Below are 15,041 nucleotides of genomic sequence, written 5' to 3' on the forward strand. Positions count from 1 at the left end.
AAATTAGTCATTTTGTGATGGCCACAGATAAACGGTTAATTCTGAGTAGAGCTGGTAATACATCAGCACTGAGAACATCACCTTAACTCACTAACATCTGCAATGTATAAATGTTAATGGCTGCAATGCTAACTGCAGGACAACGCTAGCCTGCGCTAATGCTATTGTTTTGATTCATGGTTGATAAATGACTTGCTTGCCTTTTGAGAGATCTGGATACCGTACACAGTTGTTCAGAGTTCCTAGCTTTAGGCAGGCTCACAGAGCCATCAGGGTAGACCAGCCAATCAGCATACAGCTAATTTATTATCCAGCTAAAACAGGCTTCCTACAGGTTTCATCAAGTTAAATTCAAGACCATTTAAGACCTTTTCAAGACCACTTATATAAAAATGTAATACTTATTTCACAGCCCTAAACATGTGTTCATTTATTTAACTTTTTTTTATTATGTTTAGCTAAAACACTCGGTAGAGGACAATAGCAGGGCGCTTTGAGCTTTCACAGAAAGGGTAGCTAGGTAACGTAAAACACATGTTTAAAATATAACAATAGGGCTGGGTACCAGTAGATACTTCCTGAAACTTCTACTTTAACAACACCTGGTTTTTGATGGCGGTACCATAACGATATGTTTGCTGAAATCTATATTTTTTTATTTTAATAGAGGATAACAAACTACCTAAAGGTTTTGTTCTTGTTGTTTACATTATATTTATTTATATTATACTTTATTTTTATTTTCTTCTAAGCAAAAACAGCAAAGGCACAAAATTGAAATATCTGTATAAAATAGGCTTCATTAATGCTCGACTTCATGTCAGTAACATCAGTAATAACAACCCTGCTGAACTGCAATTATTAAGCTGATAAACAGCAGCTAAGCAGCTTTTATGTCCCATTTCTGCTTTTACCAGCCTCCACCCTCAGACCCCTCCAGTGTTTAGGAAGGTGATGGACTCGGGTTTACCGTTTTGCAGTCAAAGACTTTCCATGTTTCAGCCCTCAAGATGATGCGCTTTGTTAAACTGCTGCCATTCCTGATTTTTGTGGCACAAATCTCGCTGATGTTGCATTTAGCTGCCGATTATTTTATCAAAATGCACCCAAACGTTGTTTTTTTTAGCATTTTCATCCGCGAACTTCAGAGAAGGGTTGTTGAAAGGAGGCGCGTCTCCTCCACTCATAATGTGACTTGGGATCAGTCATGTGAACCGCGGTGGCACATTGGAGCATTTTAATACTTTTTTCTGATATCGGTACTTACAGAATGTTTTCACTCAGTCCCAAAGAGGTCCAGGGTTCTGGCACCCAGCCCTAGGCGTCAGTCAACCTTTCTTATGGTCAGTGTTATGTTTACTGTTTTGTAACACTGCTGTAGCGCAGGAGCTGAATGACTCACCTGTTCAGAGTATTTTGACCCGGGGCTGAGCTGCGTTCTCAGTTATTGGTTCTGCCACTCTTTATGCTACGTTATAAATGATATTGGTTGACAAATGAAACTTTAGAGGACAAATACAATAACGGAGAATTTACATAAAGCACAAATTTTAAGACACAGCTGTCAAAATTCAAGACTTTTTAAAGACTTTTTTAAAGTATTATTTAGGGATGGACAATATATCGGCATCAATATCGGTATCGGCCGATATTAGTCATTTTTTTACATATCGGTATCTGTTCGATAATTAAAACCGGGCCAACAGATATTTTTTCCATCTCATCTCCATTTGTTTGCCTGTTTCAGAGGGTGAGGGGGGTGATGTGTAATTGTTTAGTCATGTGAACACTGAATGAAATCATCTTAAATGTGTGTGTGTTGTGTGTACATAATACTGTAAACTCAGCTTTAATAATTTTCATTTTATACAAAATCTGCTGATTTCAGAAGCATTATTGTCAGTATATCGTTATCTGCAAATATTGGTTATCGGCCATAACAGTGATCTTAATATCGGATATTTTTCATATATAATTTGATATTTTTATCATGATTGTGGCTTATAGCAGTGACCAGTGAATGTTTTATTGTGTGGATGTGCATGTTGTTTTTACTTGTCCAGGGCAATTCAATTTCCCCCTTGGGGATTAATAAAGACAACCTTGAACCTTGGATATCGGTATCAGCCCAACAATTTCATATCGATGCATCACTAGTGTTATTTCCAAATTCAATGCTTTTAAGACTTTCTAAGACCGCGCGGGAACCCTGTAAAAGATATGGAGACATAGGTTCGGGTCCACATCACCCAGCCCTAATAGGAATAAAGACAAGGTGGGAACAATAACATATCCGTCATTGTGCTTGTGCCTGTACTTACCTCTGTAGTTGTCTAAACTCTACTAGAATCAGACCAGCCACTAATGATAGCAACGGCGTGATGAGTGTATATTTTTATAAATCTGCTATTGATCTTTTCTCATACCAAAACATAAAATTAATTGCAACAAGTAATTAAATTCAAACACGTGATCTAAATGTTTGTTGTTCAGTATGAGGAAGTACCCTCTGATGTCACTCTAAAGTGAACCCACATGCTGTGTCACACTCAAATTAAATGAATCATAGCTGCAGTTAAGAAACAAAAAAAGCCACTTCTCTGTTGTGTCTTACCTCGATGTTTTTACTCGCCACATTCTTCACAACAGCTGGAAACAACTCGGATGCATTTTTTCCTTTGGAAATGAGCTGAAAAAATATTCAATTCAATTAGGCAAAAATGTTTTTGTCCTAAACAATAAACTCAGAGAATATAAAAAAACAAACGCACTCCAACAATCCTCTTCATGGCCTCCAGTTTGAGTGACTCCTTGTTGCTCTCCAGCATCTCCTTCAGGTCTTCGTTCCTGAGGACAGAGAATAGTTTTGATCCATCTGTGTTGAAAAGCCAGGCAAGTACAGCGTGTGTGATCCAGAGGGTACGAGAAGTTCAATCTAAACTCAAAGTGATGTGAAATCTCTGTGTTTTTAACATCTGTGGCTGTTTCACACACTTACAGCTGCATATCCCAGAATTCCTCACACAGCTAAATGACAGGGATGTTAGGCGAGCAGCAACAATGCCATCTCAGTGGCACACCGGAATCACAGCAAGTTCATTTAAAACAGCTCATTGCTAACGGGATGACTGTGGCCATTCCTGGGCTAACACACAACGTTGTTCTGCAAAAACACAGCTGTTTGTTTAGGCGCAGAGGCTGAGTAATGTGGACAACAAGCTGCAGAAGGCTCAGAACACTGACTCAACTTTATCAGAACTGATCAAAACCCTCATTTTAATTCATCAGGATTTATTCATGACTCAGCAGATTCTTATTTCACATCAAAGTCATCATCAAATCTTTAGTGTGGTCAGTAATAGCCCTTCAGTCACTCCTGATTGCATCATGGTTCATTTGTATGATTCCTTTTACTGATGGGACACTGCAGTGTCCATCAGTGCTGGATGACCACTAACTCCTGATCTATGGATTAGTTTTCAAGACAAGACTTGAATCAATGCCGATTAGATTTTATTAGCTCCGCTGAGCGTTTCAGTCTTTATCGAAAACTAAACACAACACTTTGAAAGGCGTGGTTCACTGAAAAGCCATTTTTTTAATTATTACGTCTGATTATAATCAGTCACTGAGTTTTTCATGCAGGCTGAACATGAAAACAGTCTCCATCTCCTGCTTTAGCTTCTGGTAGGAAACAGATGGTTAAACTCTAGGACTAGAAAATCCTGACAGATTTACATCACACCGTCACTTAACATTCACGGACTCACCCATCTTGAGTCACAACAGGGAAGGCTGTTGTTGGTTTAGCATCCAGGAAACAACAGAGAACAGCTAGTAGAAGCTAACCGTTAGCATTAGCAACTCCACCACACAGCAGAACTCCTCTAGGTTTGTGTGATTTGTGGAGATGAAACATCAACGATGCAGAGCAAACAGAATCAGTGGTAGAGTCACGTTGCTGTTATCCAATCAGAGGCGAGATGTCCAATTCTTGCCGTCTGAAGCTACCTTCTCCTCCAGCTGACTTGTACTTTCTGAAACAGACATCCCACCAGGGGAGCCGAGGGGCTGTAAAATAATTTTTTTTTACACATTCATTCATTCATTTTATTTACCAGCTCTGCAGGGTTTTAGGAAGCTAGTGCCCATCTACTGTCATTGACCGAAAGGAATGGTACACCCTGGACAGGTTTCCAGGCAACTATAAGCACTATAAAATTGGGGGCCCTTTACCATTGCGCTGATCTGAATTTAAACACTAATGAACTTTTAGTCCATCTCGGTTTAACTTGCCTTACAGGCTGTTTAAGGATGTGTGAAACTTTTCTATTGGACTTGTGTGGAAACAGCTGCAATTTGTTTTGTCATCTTAAAAAAATATATATCAGGGCAAAATTGGTATTTTTAGTGAAAATTCTCTGACCAGTTTAAACTGCTTGGATGACGGAAAGCAAATCGAGCTAGGACATTTTGAATGTGGGCAGAATTTATTAGGAATCAGTGCTCTGCCTCACTCTCTGGCATAGAAGGGTGATGTTACGGCTTAGCAGATGCAGAGGAAACGGATAGATATGGACTAGTTTAAAAATCTCATTCAAGTATTTAAATAACATCCTTTGTTGCTACTTTGCAGCAAAAATACCATACTGATCTGGAATGAGAAGTAAAATGTCCAAATATCCCACCTGCTATGTTCCGAACACTCAGCCCTTGTTAAACAAACGAAAGTAAACTAAAAACATGGGAAGGACACGGGCCGTGCTAGGGCTGATCTTACTGCTATACCTGGCTTTGTGCGTTTCCTTGGCTTTGCTGCTGGTGTGTGTGAGGGCCTGTTCCTCCTGACTGAGCTCGGGTTTTAGAGTGAGCTGTAAGCTCTCTGCAGACACCAGCATGGTCCTCATGGCTCCCACTGCCTCCGAACGCAGAGAAGACAAACTGCCATTCATACCAGCTTTCTTCTACAGCAGGAAATCCCCTCAGTGACTCCACAGCTGACTGTAAATCCACAAACCGAAGAGTGATCGAGAGCTTCGGTAATTACACTCCTTCAGACTGGGGGGGGGTCCTTTACACTCGTCTTCTTCCCACAGCTGCCATGGCTGAGAACTGAGGAAACACCCAACAGGCTCCACTGACTTTTTGATTCACTTCTTTCTTCCTCTTCTGTTGTGCAAAGAAAAAGTCACAAGATGCCACGTCAACTTGGAAAGTTGTCCTTATGCGTGAAGACAATGTGTGTTCACTCTTCTCCTTCTGTTGGTCAGCTGTTTCTTCTCACTTATCACGCATGAGGACCTCCCTGTTGAAAGCTGGCTACCTCACCTGCCCGCTGGCTCCGTATGTGACTCTGTCCCCGTGGAACACCAGCACTTCCCTCTAGGGGAAAAAGGAGGGCCTTATCTACACTGGTGGATAAACACAGACACCAACGCAGCACAATGATCTACTTTAGTCCAACACCATTGAGAACACATACCCTGCCAAGTTTGGCCAACAAGGCCGACAGGACAGGTCTTAAATCAGAGATAACGGCACCAGAATCAATGTCAGGAAACAACCTTGAAAATGTGAGTGGGCCACAAGCCCCCACAATGCGGGTGAAAAATTGAGGCAAACGCGGAAGTGAAATAAATTGCAGTTCCACCCTCATCCACTGGGGGCTGGTGTCAGAAGCGAGCAAATCTTCATTGACTCCCATGTTAAAAATACTAAATTCAGAGCAGAAATAAACATGTTTACAGCCTGGTACCAAAACATGTTTTTGGTTTAAATGATCTAGTTTACACTCATGACAACTCTGAGGGGGGTGAATTTTTTCTCACTCTTCTGTTTAAGTGTATTAAAAGCCTAAAATTCTGTATAATTAATGAGCATCCGACCCACGTGACCACAGAGCTAGCTTTGGGGAAAGGCCTCAGTAGAGCCTCGGTCTGGCCTGAAAACTGTTCCATCAGTTTCAGTCTCTCAACTTAGACCATTATTTGTTGCGTTTGTGCGTTCTTTTTTGGATATAATTTGTGCAATTGTTGGGCAAAATGACTTGCTGTGGTACTAATTGCACTAATAGAGCGTCCAAGGAGTCTCCACTTCATTTTTTTCAGTAAGTAAAATTATATTTATGCATTTTAGGTCACTGCCGAGCTGAGCTTAGATTTTAACATGTACTGTTTAACCATGAAATTTAAATGTAATAGGGTAAAACCCAGTGCATTTAACATAATGCTGCACTTTAGAAAATGGGTTGAAATATAACATGTTGGTGGAGCTGGGTTCCCACTATCGGCTTGTGGAGCTCTCAGGAGACCTCGGTTTTCCACCCGTTTCTCCCCTCCCTGCAGCTCGGCGCATCTCTGTCTGATCGCGGCTTCTGTCTGCCGTGCAGGCTGCCAGCTTGTGGAGCTCTGGGATGGAAACCTTTCCACCCGGTTCTCCCTGGGTGCCCCGTGACAGCTCTGCGCATCTCAGATCGCAGCAGCGCTTGTCTGCTGTGCGGCTGCTGGCTTGTGGAGGTCTCAGAGACCTCTGTGTTCCACCCGGTTTTACCCAGCGGTCAGCCCGGCGTATCTCTGACTCAGGAGCTCTGGTGTTGTGCACAGTTAACTCCGGTTGTAGCTAGGTTGCTACCTCCGTTAGCTTAGCTCCCATCTCCGCGTTAGCTTTGGGTTAGCTTCAGGTTAGCTTGTAGCTAGTTCGACCGGGTGTCGTCAGTTGATTCCAGCCTTACAGCCCCACCCTCAGCACCACCTCTCTTCCCTTTTGTGGAATTGTCTGGGCTTGATGGAACCTGTGACATGGTCAAAATGGCGGTGGTATCCACCTCCCATTTCTCTTCCAAAACGTGTTATTGGGTCTATGGAAACCCATTGTCCATATATGTATATGTCGATGGTGGGCCAGCATGTTTTCTGGAGAAGGAATAGGCCTCCTTCATTTTCTTAATGAGATCCAACCAGACATCAGTTTCAATGCAGATAAAAACATGTAGCTTGCTAACAGGCTAATGAAAAGCTAGCATGTTACCTCCGGATTAGAGGTAGACTAATATGTTGTCGACCAACATTTACCTTTTTATAAAATATATCAGTATCAGTTGATAAACCTCCTTAGTAAAAAAAAAATAACTAAGGGAGAATTAGCAGTTTTGGCTCGCTTTTAGCACCCCCTAGCGTCCAGTTAGTAAAACCAAAAGAGAAACATATCTCCTTGGTGTGCGTTTGTCTTTTTAATACGGAAGTCCAGATACAAACTTTTCACTTCCGATACGATACCGATATTGCAGCCTGCAGTATTGACGGATAGATACTGATATCAGAACAAATCATACATACTTTTACCCGTTTCGTAGTGTGGAATGTTTGAAAGGCTTGATCAAGTGATATTACTGAATCGGAGAACATGAGCCAATAACAGTAAGTATGAAAAAAATGACATTTTTTTTCTTAACCACTAGTTGCAAAAATGGGAACCTTAACAGACTGCTTATATCTGAGATTTTTGATGCCCTTTGATATAATCCAATACACTGTTTTAGGGCCGATATTGAATTACTTCCTATATCGATTTAGGAACGGGACATCTTTACTTTTCAGCACCTTAATCTGACAGCTGAAATGTCTCATCAGCCTTCATTAGTGTCTATATACTATATTAGTGTCTATAGACGAAAAATGTATTGATCGTAGGGCTGGGCGATATGGCCTAAAATAAATATCATGATCTATTGAGGTTTTCACCTTGATAACGGTAAATGGACGATAACTACAGGTATGCACAGAAACAAAGGTTGTCCACTAGATGGGGCTGTCACATGTATTATTTTGAGTCAAATTTCTACATGACTCCAGGTGGTACATCTTCTTAGAGAGACATGAACGTTGCCAACCTACACACAACTTTATTTATTTTCAAATGTATAGCGATGTAAAAAATTATCTCGATAAGAGTCAGAATTTTCGATAACGATCAATTTTCGATTTAATGCTCAACCCTAATTGATTAAAGAATTGACATAATCGAACAACACAGCTGTTAAGAAAAACACCTGTGATCACAAACAGGTCACACGTGTCAAGAAGCTTTCAAGTCTGCACTAGATTACAGGAGTATTAAGGTTCAGAATCCAACAAATAATATTAACAATTATTATCATTATATAACTTCATTAAAGAAGAAAAATCTGTTTCAATTACAGATGAGTTTAGTTTTTCTCAACAAAAACAAATATGAGAAATATTTGGCATGCTTGAGCACAGACTTGTGCAGGAAGAGAAAACGTTCTTGTTTTTGTTCTTTCAGCTTGACCCAAATAATCATGAGCAAACATCTATGCAACCTCAGCATACAGCGTTTAGCCAAAAGACAGTCTTTATACAACATCCATGTGGTATTTTAAAACTACAGATCCCAGACTGTCTGCTGTGGCTGAGACAAAAAACAGCTAACTCAGCAGGTTTTGCTGCAGTTTGGCATTTTCTGTAGCTTTTCTCAGAAAGCATTAAGCCAAAGCAGCTGTGATGGAAAATCGTTTGGATAGAAAGGGTTGATTGAAAGGTGCTTTGCTGCCCTCTGGTGGCAGTTTAATAGAAACAAGCATTGTTTCAAAACAGCCTAATCATAATTACCATTTTCATTTGCAACTGTAGCATAAAGTTAGTTGTAATAACGCAATGTAGATTACCTCACCATGACAATTTCACTGTAAAGCTGTTAACATCTGCAAGTCTACATCATTATTTTCATTATTTAATCAGGTCCAAAAAGTATTTTTTATGCAAACCCCAAATATGCTGACTCTAGCTGAGCTGAGACTTTGCTATCCAGGAGAACACGTGCAGAATCAGGATTAGTGTTAAAATCACAGGTAACATCTTTTCTAGGACCATGTGAACACAGGTGCTCTCCTGGCATCAACTATTTTGTATGTGCCAGGATTCAAGCAGCAACTTTGGTGAAAAATTATTTATAGGTCAGCTGACAGAAAAAGAGCTACCTGTATGCACATTTTTCAAAGCTTACTCTGTAACTCTGGACTGCTCAAAGCTACATTTGCTCTAATGTGACAAATAAAAATGGAGATTTCTCTTTAGACGACCATCTTTCAATTTAAACAATCACAGTGAGAAGAGCACAAAAACAGCATAAACGGTTGAAATTGAACAGCAGAGACTGCATGTGAACTCTAATGAAATGTGGTGTGTCATGTCAGTATAGCCCTTTGGTGGTTAGAAGACATTTAATAACGCTGATGACGATGAAAAAAAACTGTAAAAAATTTCAAAACTGATGAAATTGACATAATACATAACGATATAGCATCATGTCTTAATTCAATTCACATTTTGTATATTGGATGGAGTGTTTGCACCAACTCACAAGGCCCATCCATGTTTCTGGACCATGTAGATTGGAACCATATCTTTGCAGATGTACTTGGCAATGGCAACTGTAGTACTGATCTCCGTCCACCTGCGGGAGCTGTGGTTATATGGTGAGTCACGGGTAAACTCTGTGTCTGGAGTTTATGAATGCTTACGCTACCACTCGACGCTGCTTTAACAGCTTTTGCTTGTTGAATCTCTCTGTATTCTTTTTTGTGGTTCTTGCGGTGGCGGTAAAATTAATTTGTAGTGTTGGAGTTTGCTTTTGACACCGAGAACCGGCAAACTTTACGATAGAGTTTCATATAAAACGATAGACATTTTCTATTGTACAGGCTAGGGATGTGAATCTTAGAGCAAATCACGATTTGATTCGATTCCAATTCTTGGGGTGCTGATTCGATTCAGAATCGATTCTCGATTTAAATCGATTCACAATCAATATTAACAAAGAGTGTCAGTTCCAGCATTAACTACTTTGTTGTACAAGTTAGTTAAAGCTATGGGAAATTTTTATTTTACTTTAAACTGGTCATGCTCAAATATGCAAATTTACAAGATAAAATAAAGTGATTCTAAGGCCCTGTCCACACGTAGCCGGGGATCTGTCAAAACGTAGATATTTTTCTACGTTTTGGCCTGTCATCCACACGAAAACAGAGTTTTTTCACACGAAAACAAATCTTTTTAAAAACTCCGGCCAAAGTGAAGATCTGCGTTTTCTCCGTTTTGGGTGTCTGCGTGTGGACAGACAAAACCAGAGTTTTAAGGTCCTCAACGTCACTTTCCGCGACAAAAAAATGCTGACATCACGTGTGCGACCTGTGTTTACACTAGCCGGCATCATGGAAGCCCTCAGAGCTGCGCTCTGTCTCTACCCGATCCATCAATTGTCCAAGCGCTTTTTGCTTGTTTGTTTTTGCAAGCGGAATTACTGCTCCTTGCGGAAGACCACAGACGAAGGACGAGGTTAAGAACGGGGGAAGTACTGCCGCCTACAGGTCTGGCATGTCCTTAACATCGTATTTATCCGGGTACGTGTGGACAGAGTTTGTTTTTAAAACGCGGTGGTGTGGATGCAAGTTTTTGGAGGGGCGGATATTCGTTTTTAAAAAACCCGGCTACGTGTGGACTAGGCCTAAAACTGTAAACAATGCAATATTTTGACCAAAATGCAACTTATTTTTTTGCTTACCTTGTAAAATATAACAAATCTGTAGTTACCTAACAGTAGCTTTGAAAGTAATACGGTCAATTACTTTTCAAGTATGTGTGGAAACAAGTTTAACATTCGAGTCCTCAACCTGTTTTTAAAAAGTGCCTCAGTTTTCTTACAAAGGAAAATGTGTTCTCTCATTTATCAATAACAAAATAAATACATGAGTAATCCTGAGTAATCACTTATCAACTTAGAACATAAATATGAGAACATCTCTAATTTCTGAGTATGGAACTAATTACATTCAAGTGCTCACTTGTCAGCAGATTCAAAAATAAATCATCTCAATTCATGGGAAGACAAAAGTAAACGGAGTACCAACTCTCCTAACAAAGATCAAAAGACAGACAAAAGTGCATCTCAAACCTGTAACATGCCAAACATTTGAGTTCTTGAGATCGATTCTGAATCTTTATAAATAAGAATTCCGATTCAGACTTGAATCGATTTTTTTCAGCACCTTTAGTACAGACAAAATATTTAGTCACATCGCCCAGCCCTACTGTGAATTGTCCTCTGTGGAAAAGAAGGTCTAGCACTCCTGTTTGAGGAAAGACATTTTCCGGAGCAAAGGGGGCAGAAAACAGCAATGTTTGGAGTCTTACAAATTATTTCCTTATGCCTCTGATTGGCTATCTGCGATGCAACTCTTCCAATATTTCCATTTACTCTCAAACGTTGATGTTTCATCTCCACAAATAACACGAGACTGAACGAGTTCTGCAGTATTATAGAGTTGCTAATGCTAACAGTTAGCTTCTAGGAGCTGAGACGCTAAATAAACACACCTTTCCATAGTCACAAGTCAAGATGGGTGGGTCCAACCAAGCAACAGTTCCTTTCAGAATAAAAGCTGAACTCATTGACCCTCCGGGTCCATCTGACGCTGTCAACCAACTGTCGCGTTTTACCTGGAGACAATCCAAAGACTAGTCTGTCGTACTGCTGACGCTGTTTCTTCTGCTCCAGTACCGAAAGAGGGGTTCGTGGACCTGGCATTCTGGATCTGTACGGAGGTCTCATTCTAAGGGTATGTGTGGAGCGACAAAATGGCGTCTTATGTGTTTATGAATCTCTGAATCAAAGCTTGGCACGAAGACATCACCTTCATTTCCCATCAGAACTAATCATTTCTCCGGATTTGCTGGTTCTGAACAACATTCCACACTACACCATTCTCCGTCTCACTTCACCTTAGTTACACCAAACATTTAGTGTTTAAAGTTAGTCTAGTTTTAATTTGTTTAGTAATAAATCTTTAAACTTTTAAAACTTGACTCTCTTTCTGTTGTCTCTCAGTCAATACGAAGTTGTTACGTAATCCCTGCAATAAAAAGTTCCAATCTTCTGGTTAAAAGTACCAAAGATCCATAAGATTGATTTCATATTTCGGAATCTCACATCTAATGGTTCATTAAATAGATGTAAATTAAAGTCTTACACTGTTGAGGTTTGGCCCCTTGGAGGGGTGGGGGCGTGATGTGCTATCGTGGTGTAGGTGGGTGTTTCCGGGTTTTCTTTATTTGGGCGATGTGACGGTATTTAATGTTTAATGTTGGGCTTGGCAGGCTTTGAAGAAGCATCGGTTCTCCCCATTTGGGGGTGAGGAGTTGAGAGGCACGACGTCGGCATGGTACGTGTTTGTTGCTCTCATGCATGTTTCCACCTTTTAACATTCTGATGTTTGTTTTGCGTTGCAGGAGAGAACTAGCACTCAGCCGTCGCGCATCTCGTGGAACTCCGGAGGGTTGCTGCTTTGCCGTGATTTCTGGATTGTATCCCGAGTTAATGAGACGAAGGCGTGCATCTACGCAGCCCCATTTATAGATGATCCACGTGGAGGAGGTGACACCCCCAGCACGCAGTTTGGGACAAGCTCAGTCGATGGTACGTGACGAACTACGAGGAGAGCCGCAGGTTAATCCCTCCGTTCCAACCCTGCTCTCGGGACAGAAGGACTGAAAGGCTGAATGGGCCAGTGTTACCCAGAGGGAGGAAGTTTAATGGTTTAACTGCATGTGGGATGGATAATTCGTTAAGAGTCGTGTGTGTGTGTGTGCGCGTGTGTTCGTGTGAGCATGAAGGGAAAGACAATGAGTGTGTGGGGTGTCTGTGTTCTGTGTGTTTTGTTCTACCAGTTGGAGACGGGCTGTATCCGTTATGCTGAGCTGTAGAGACGTAGTCGCCAGCAAGGAGTAGTTGTGCGTGTGTCCGCACGGGGGGTCGCCGGTTCGTGATGGGTCTGCCCCTGTCTCCAACAGGTCAACTGCAGTTCTAGCCTGTTAGCGGCTGGTGATTTGTGATGCTATGTTATTTACTGTGACACTTGTAATAAATCTGAGTCCTTTCATACATTTCTATGACTCCAGTTTACTTGGGCAATAATGGACCTGCGTGCTTTGGTAATATAGCACTTTCTCACATAGAGTAAAAACGTATTAATGTCCTCTTACTTCTGACGCAAAGCAACCTTACCAAAACAGTTTAATAATCTGTGCAGAACGATCATGGGTGGCGTCTTCTGAAAAATAGGGCATCTAGAATGGACTAAATAAGATAAAAACGATGCAGTAATTGGCAAAACCGTTCAGATGTGACAAAAATGTGCCAGTGTTCAGCACAGTTAAACCACAATGACACAAACAAGGGCAGAAAGCCTAACAAATGAAGAGACTTGCAAAACGAGCTCTAAAAGGACACTAAACGTATTGATTGTCGTTTTGTTAATCAGCTCATTAAAGTTAGAGGGGGGGTTAGGTCGTTTTATTGCTGAATTCGGGTGTTTTTATCCTTTAAAGTCACCTGGGATCGACAATTATCCAGTTTAAGGCTCTGTGTTGACGCTGAGCACCAACGGCTAACCGTGCTGCCTTGATGCTGGCCTCTTTTAGCAAAGCAGTCCAATAAAACTGAAAATAGCCGTGTTCTTAATACAGAGCTTCGGTTGTGGTCAGAAAACACGTCAGATCGACTTACTTTTTGAAGTCTGTGCTGAAAAGCCCGAAGGCAGCTCCGGAACCGGAGGAGGTCGGGGTGGTCTCCTGTCCCGCTTCCACCGCAGCCTCCGCGCTGCCCTGGTCGTTGTACAAGGCTCCCGTCGACATGGCTACGCTGATAAACTACCTCCCGTGAACAAAACGTTATCTATTTCTCTTGTTAGCAACAATCTCCTCATATGTTAGTATAACGCTGCGTTCAAAGTTCCAGCAGAGCTAAACTTCTTCCAGATTTTGCCCAACTTTTTACACGCAGAAGCGGAAGTGTGAGTTGGACAAGTCGGTGTCACATGACTGAGCTCCAGCGGCAGCCCGAGCATAGATATAGAACAACCAGATTGGGTGAGCACCCCTTTACCATAGGTATATATATATACATACATGATTGTTGATCGTGTTGATATACATATCTATGCCATTTACAAAAGGTCCAGATTATAGGCCTTTAAAAACGACACATTTACCAATATCTGCTGAAGAGGATTAGGCCCACTAAAAATAGTTATATTTTTCATCAGCTTTCGGAAAATAATGTGAGAGCTGTTTAAAAACAATTTTTTTTCAGAGCCAAAGTTATTAAATTGTGGAACATTGCAGAGCCTGGACTAAATAAATATAACACAGAGGCAGAGAAGCGCGTGCGCCAGTGGCGCCCCCAAGGGGTGGCCAGGGGTGGCCATGGCTATCCCTAGAAAATTGCTGGCCCCTCAAGGAAAGACCAGTGTTATTAAATCATGTTAATGTTCACTCAAACCGTAAATCCGTCTTATTTGTTAAAGACGTGAATGTATACAATTAACGAGTCATAAATAAATAAATACATAAATAAATTAATAATAAAAAAATTCTGTTGCTCACCATTAAAAAAGGGGTTATATTTCCATAGTTTTTTGTGAAGACAGCAACAGGACTGAATCAGGACTAATAGTCAAACATGCAAAGCAGTTTGTAAAAATATGAATAAGAAAAATGCATAACATAAAAATTTGATTGATGAAAATACTAAATCATATGATAGCTGTCCTTTAAATATACATTTTGGCACTGAAATAAAATTTATATTCCAAGTTAAAAATTAAGGTCTTCAGATACAAGTGAACAATTAGGTGATCAATAATGCCTCAAGAGTCAAATCTGCTAAGTCAGAATGAAACATTGTAAAATTGTAAATCAGATTTGGAAAAAAAAGTGCAACCAAAACAATTCTAAGATGTGACATATCTTAACTTTGACACTAAAACTCACAGTTTAAGGAATGATGCAGCTAAATTTAAAACTGAAGTTTAGAAGAAAACGTTGGTAGAATTTTCCTAAGACTAGTTGTTAAAGATCCCTTTCAGCACAACAATTGAATAAAACTTGGTGGAGTGAGCTTTGCCATAGATTTCGTGGTGAAACCGACGCGACACATCTTCAGTTGTGTGCCCCGACCTCATTGGGTGT

The 15,041-nt window shown here is 40.7% G+C and overlaps 1 protein-coding gene across 3 annotated transcripts in view; it reads right to left on the reverse strand.

Moving 5' to 3' along the window:
- ap3b1a (adaptor related protein complex 3 subunit beta 1a) overlaps positions 1–13,848 on the reverse strand; it is a 76,046-nt gene extending 62,198 nt beyond the window's left edge. Inside the window, exons 1-3 of one of the 3 annotated variants that reach the window (XM_054744531.2) lie at positions 13,579–13,848; positions 2,772–2,847; positions 2,615–2,689 (exon numbers count right to left, since the gene is read on the reverse strand). In XM_054744531.2, the coding sequence (XP_054600506.2) occupies positions 2,615–2,689; positions 2,772–2,847; positions 13,579–13,706 (279 nt within the window). In that variant the 5' untranslated portion in view covers positions 13,707–13,848. Of the gene's footprint in view, positions 1–2,614; positions 2,690–2,771; positions 2,848–4,788; positions 5,078–13,578 lie in introns of those variants that run through there. The other 2 variants (XM_054744530.2, XM_070552436.1) reach the window with 2 other exon arrangements.
- Between the last annotated feature and the right edge of the window lie 1,193 nt (positions 13,849–15,041).

The sequence above is a fragment of the Nothobranchius furzeri genome, chromosome 6, assembly GCF_043380555.1.
Source record: "Nothobranchius furzeri strain GRZ-AD chromosome 6, NfurGRZ-RIMD1, whole genome shotgun sequence".
In the NCBI taxonomy this organism is placed as follows: Eukaryota; Metazoa; Chordata; class Actinopteri; order Cyprinodontiformes; family Nothobranchiidae; genus Nothobranchius; species Nothobranchius furzeri.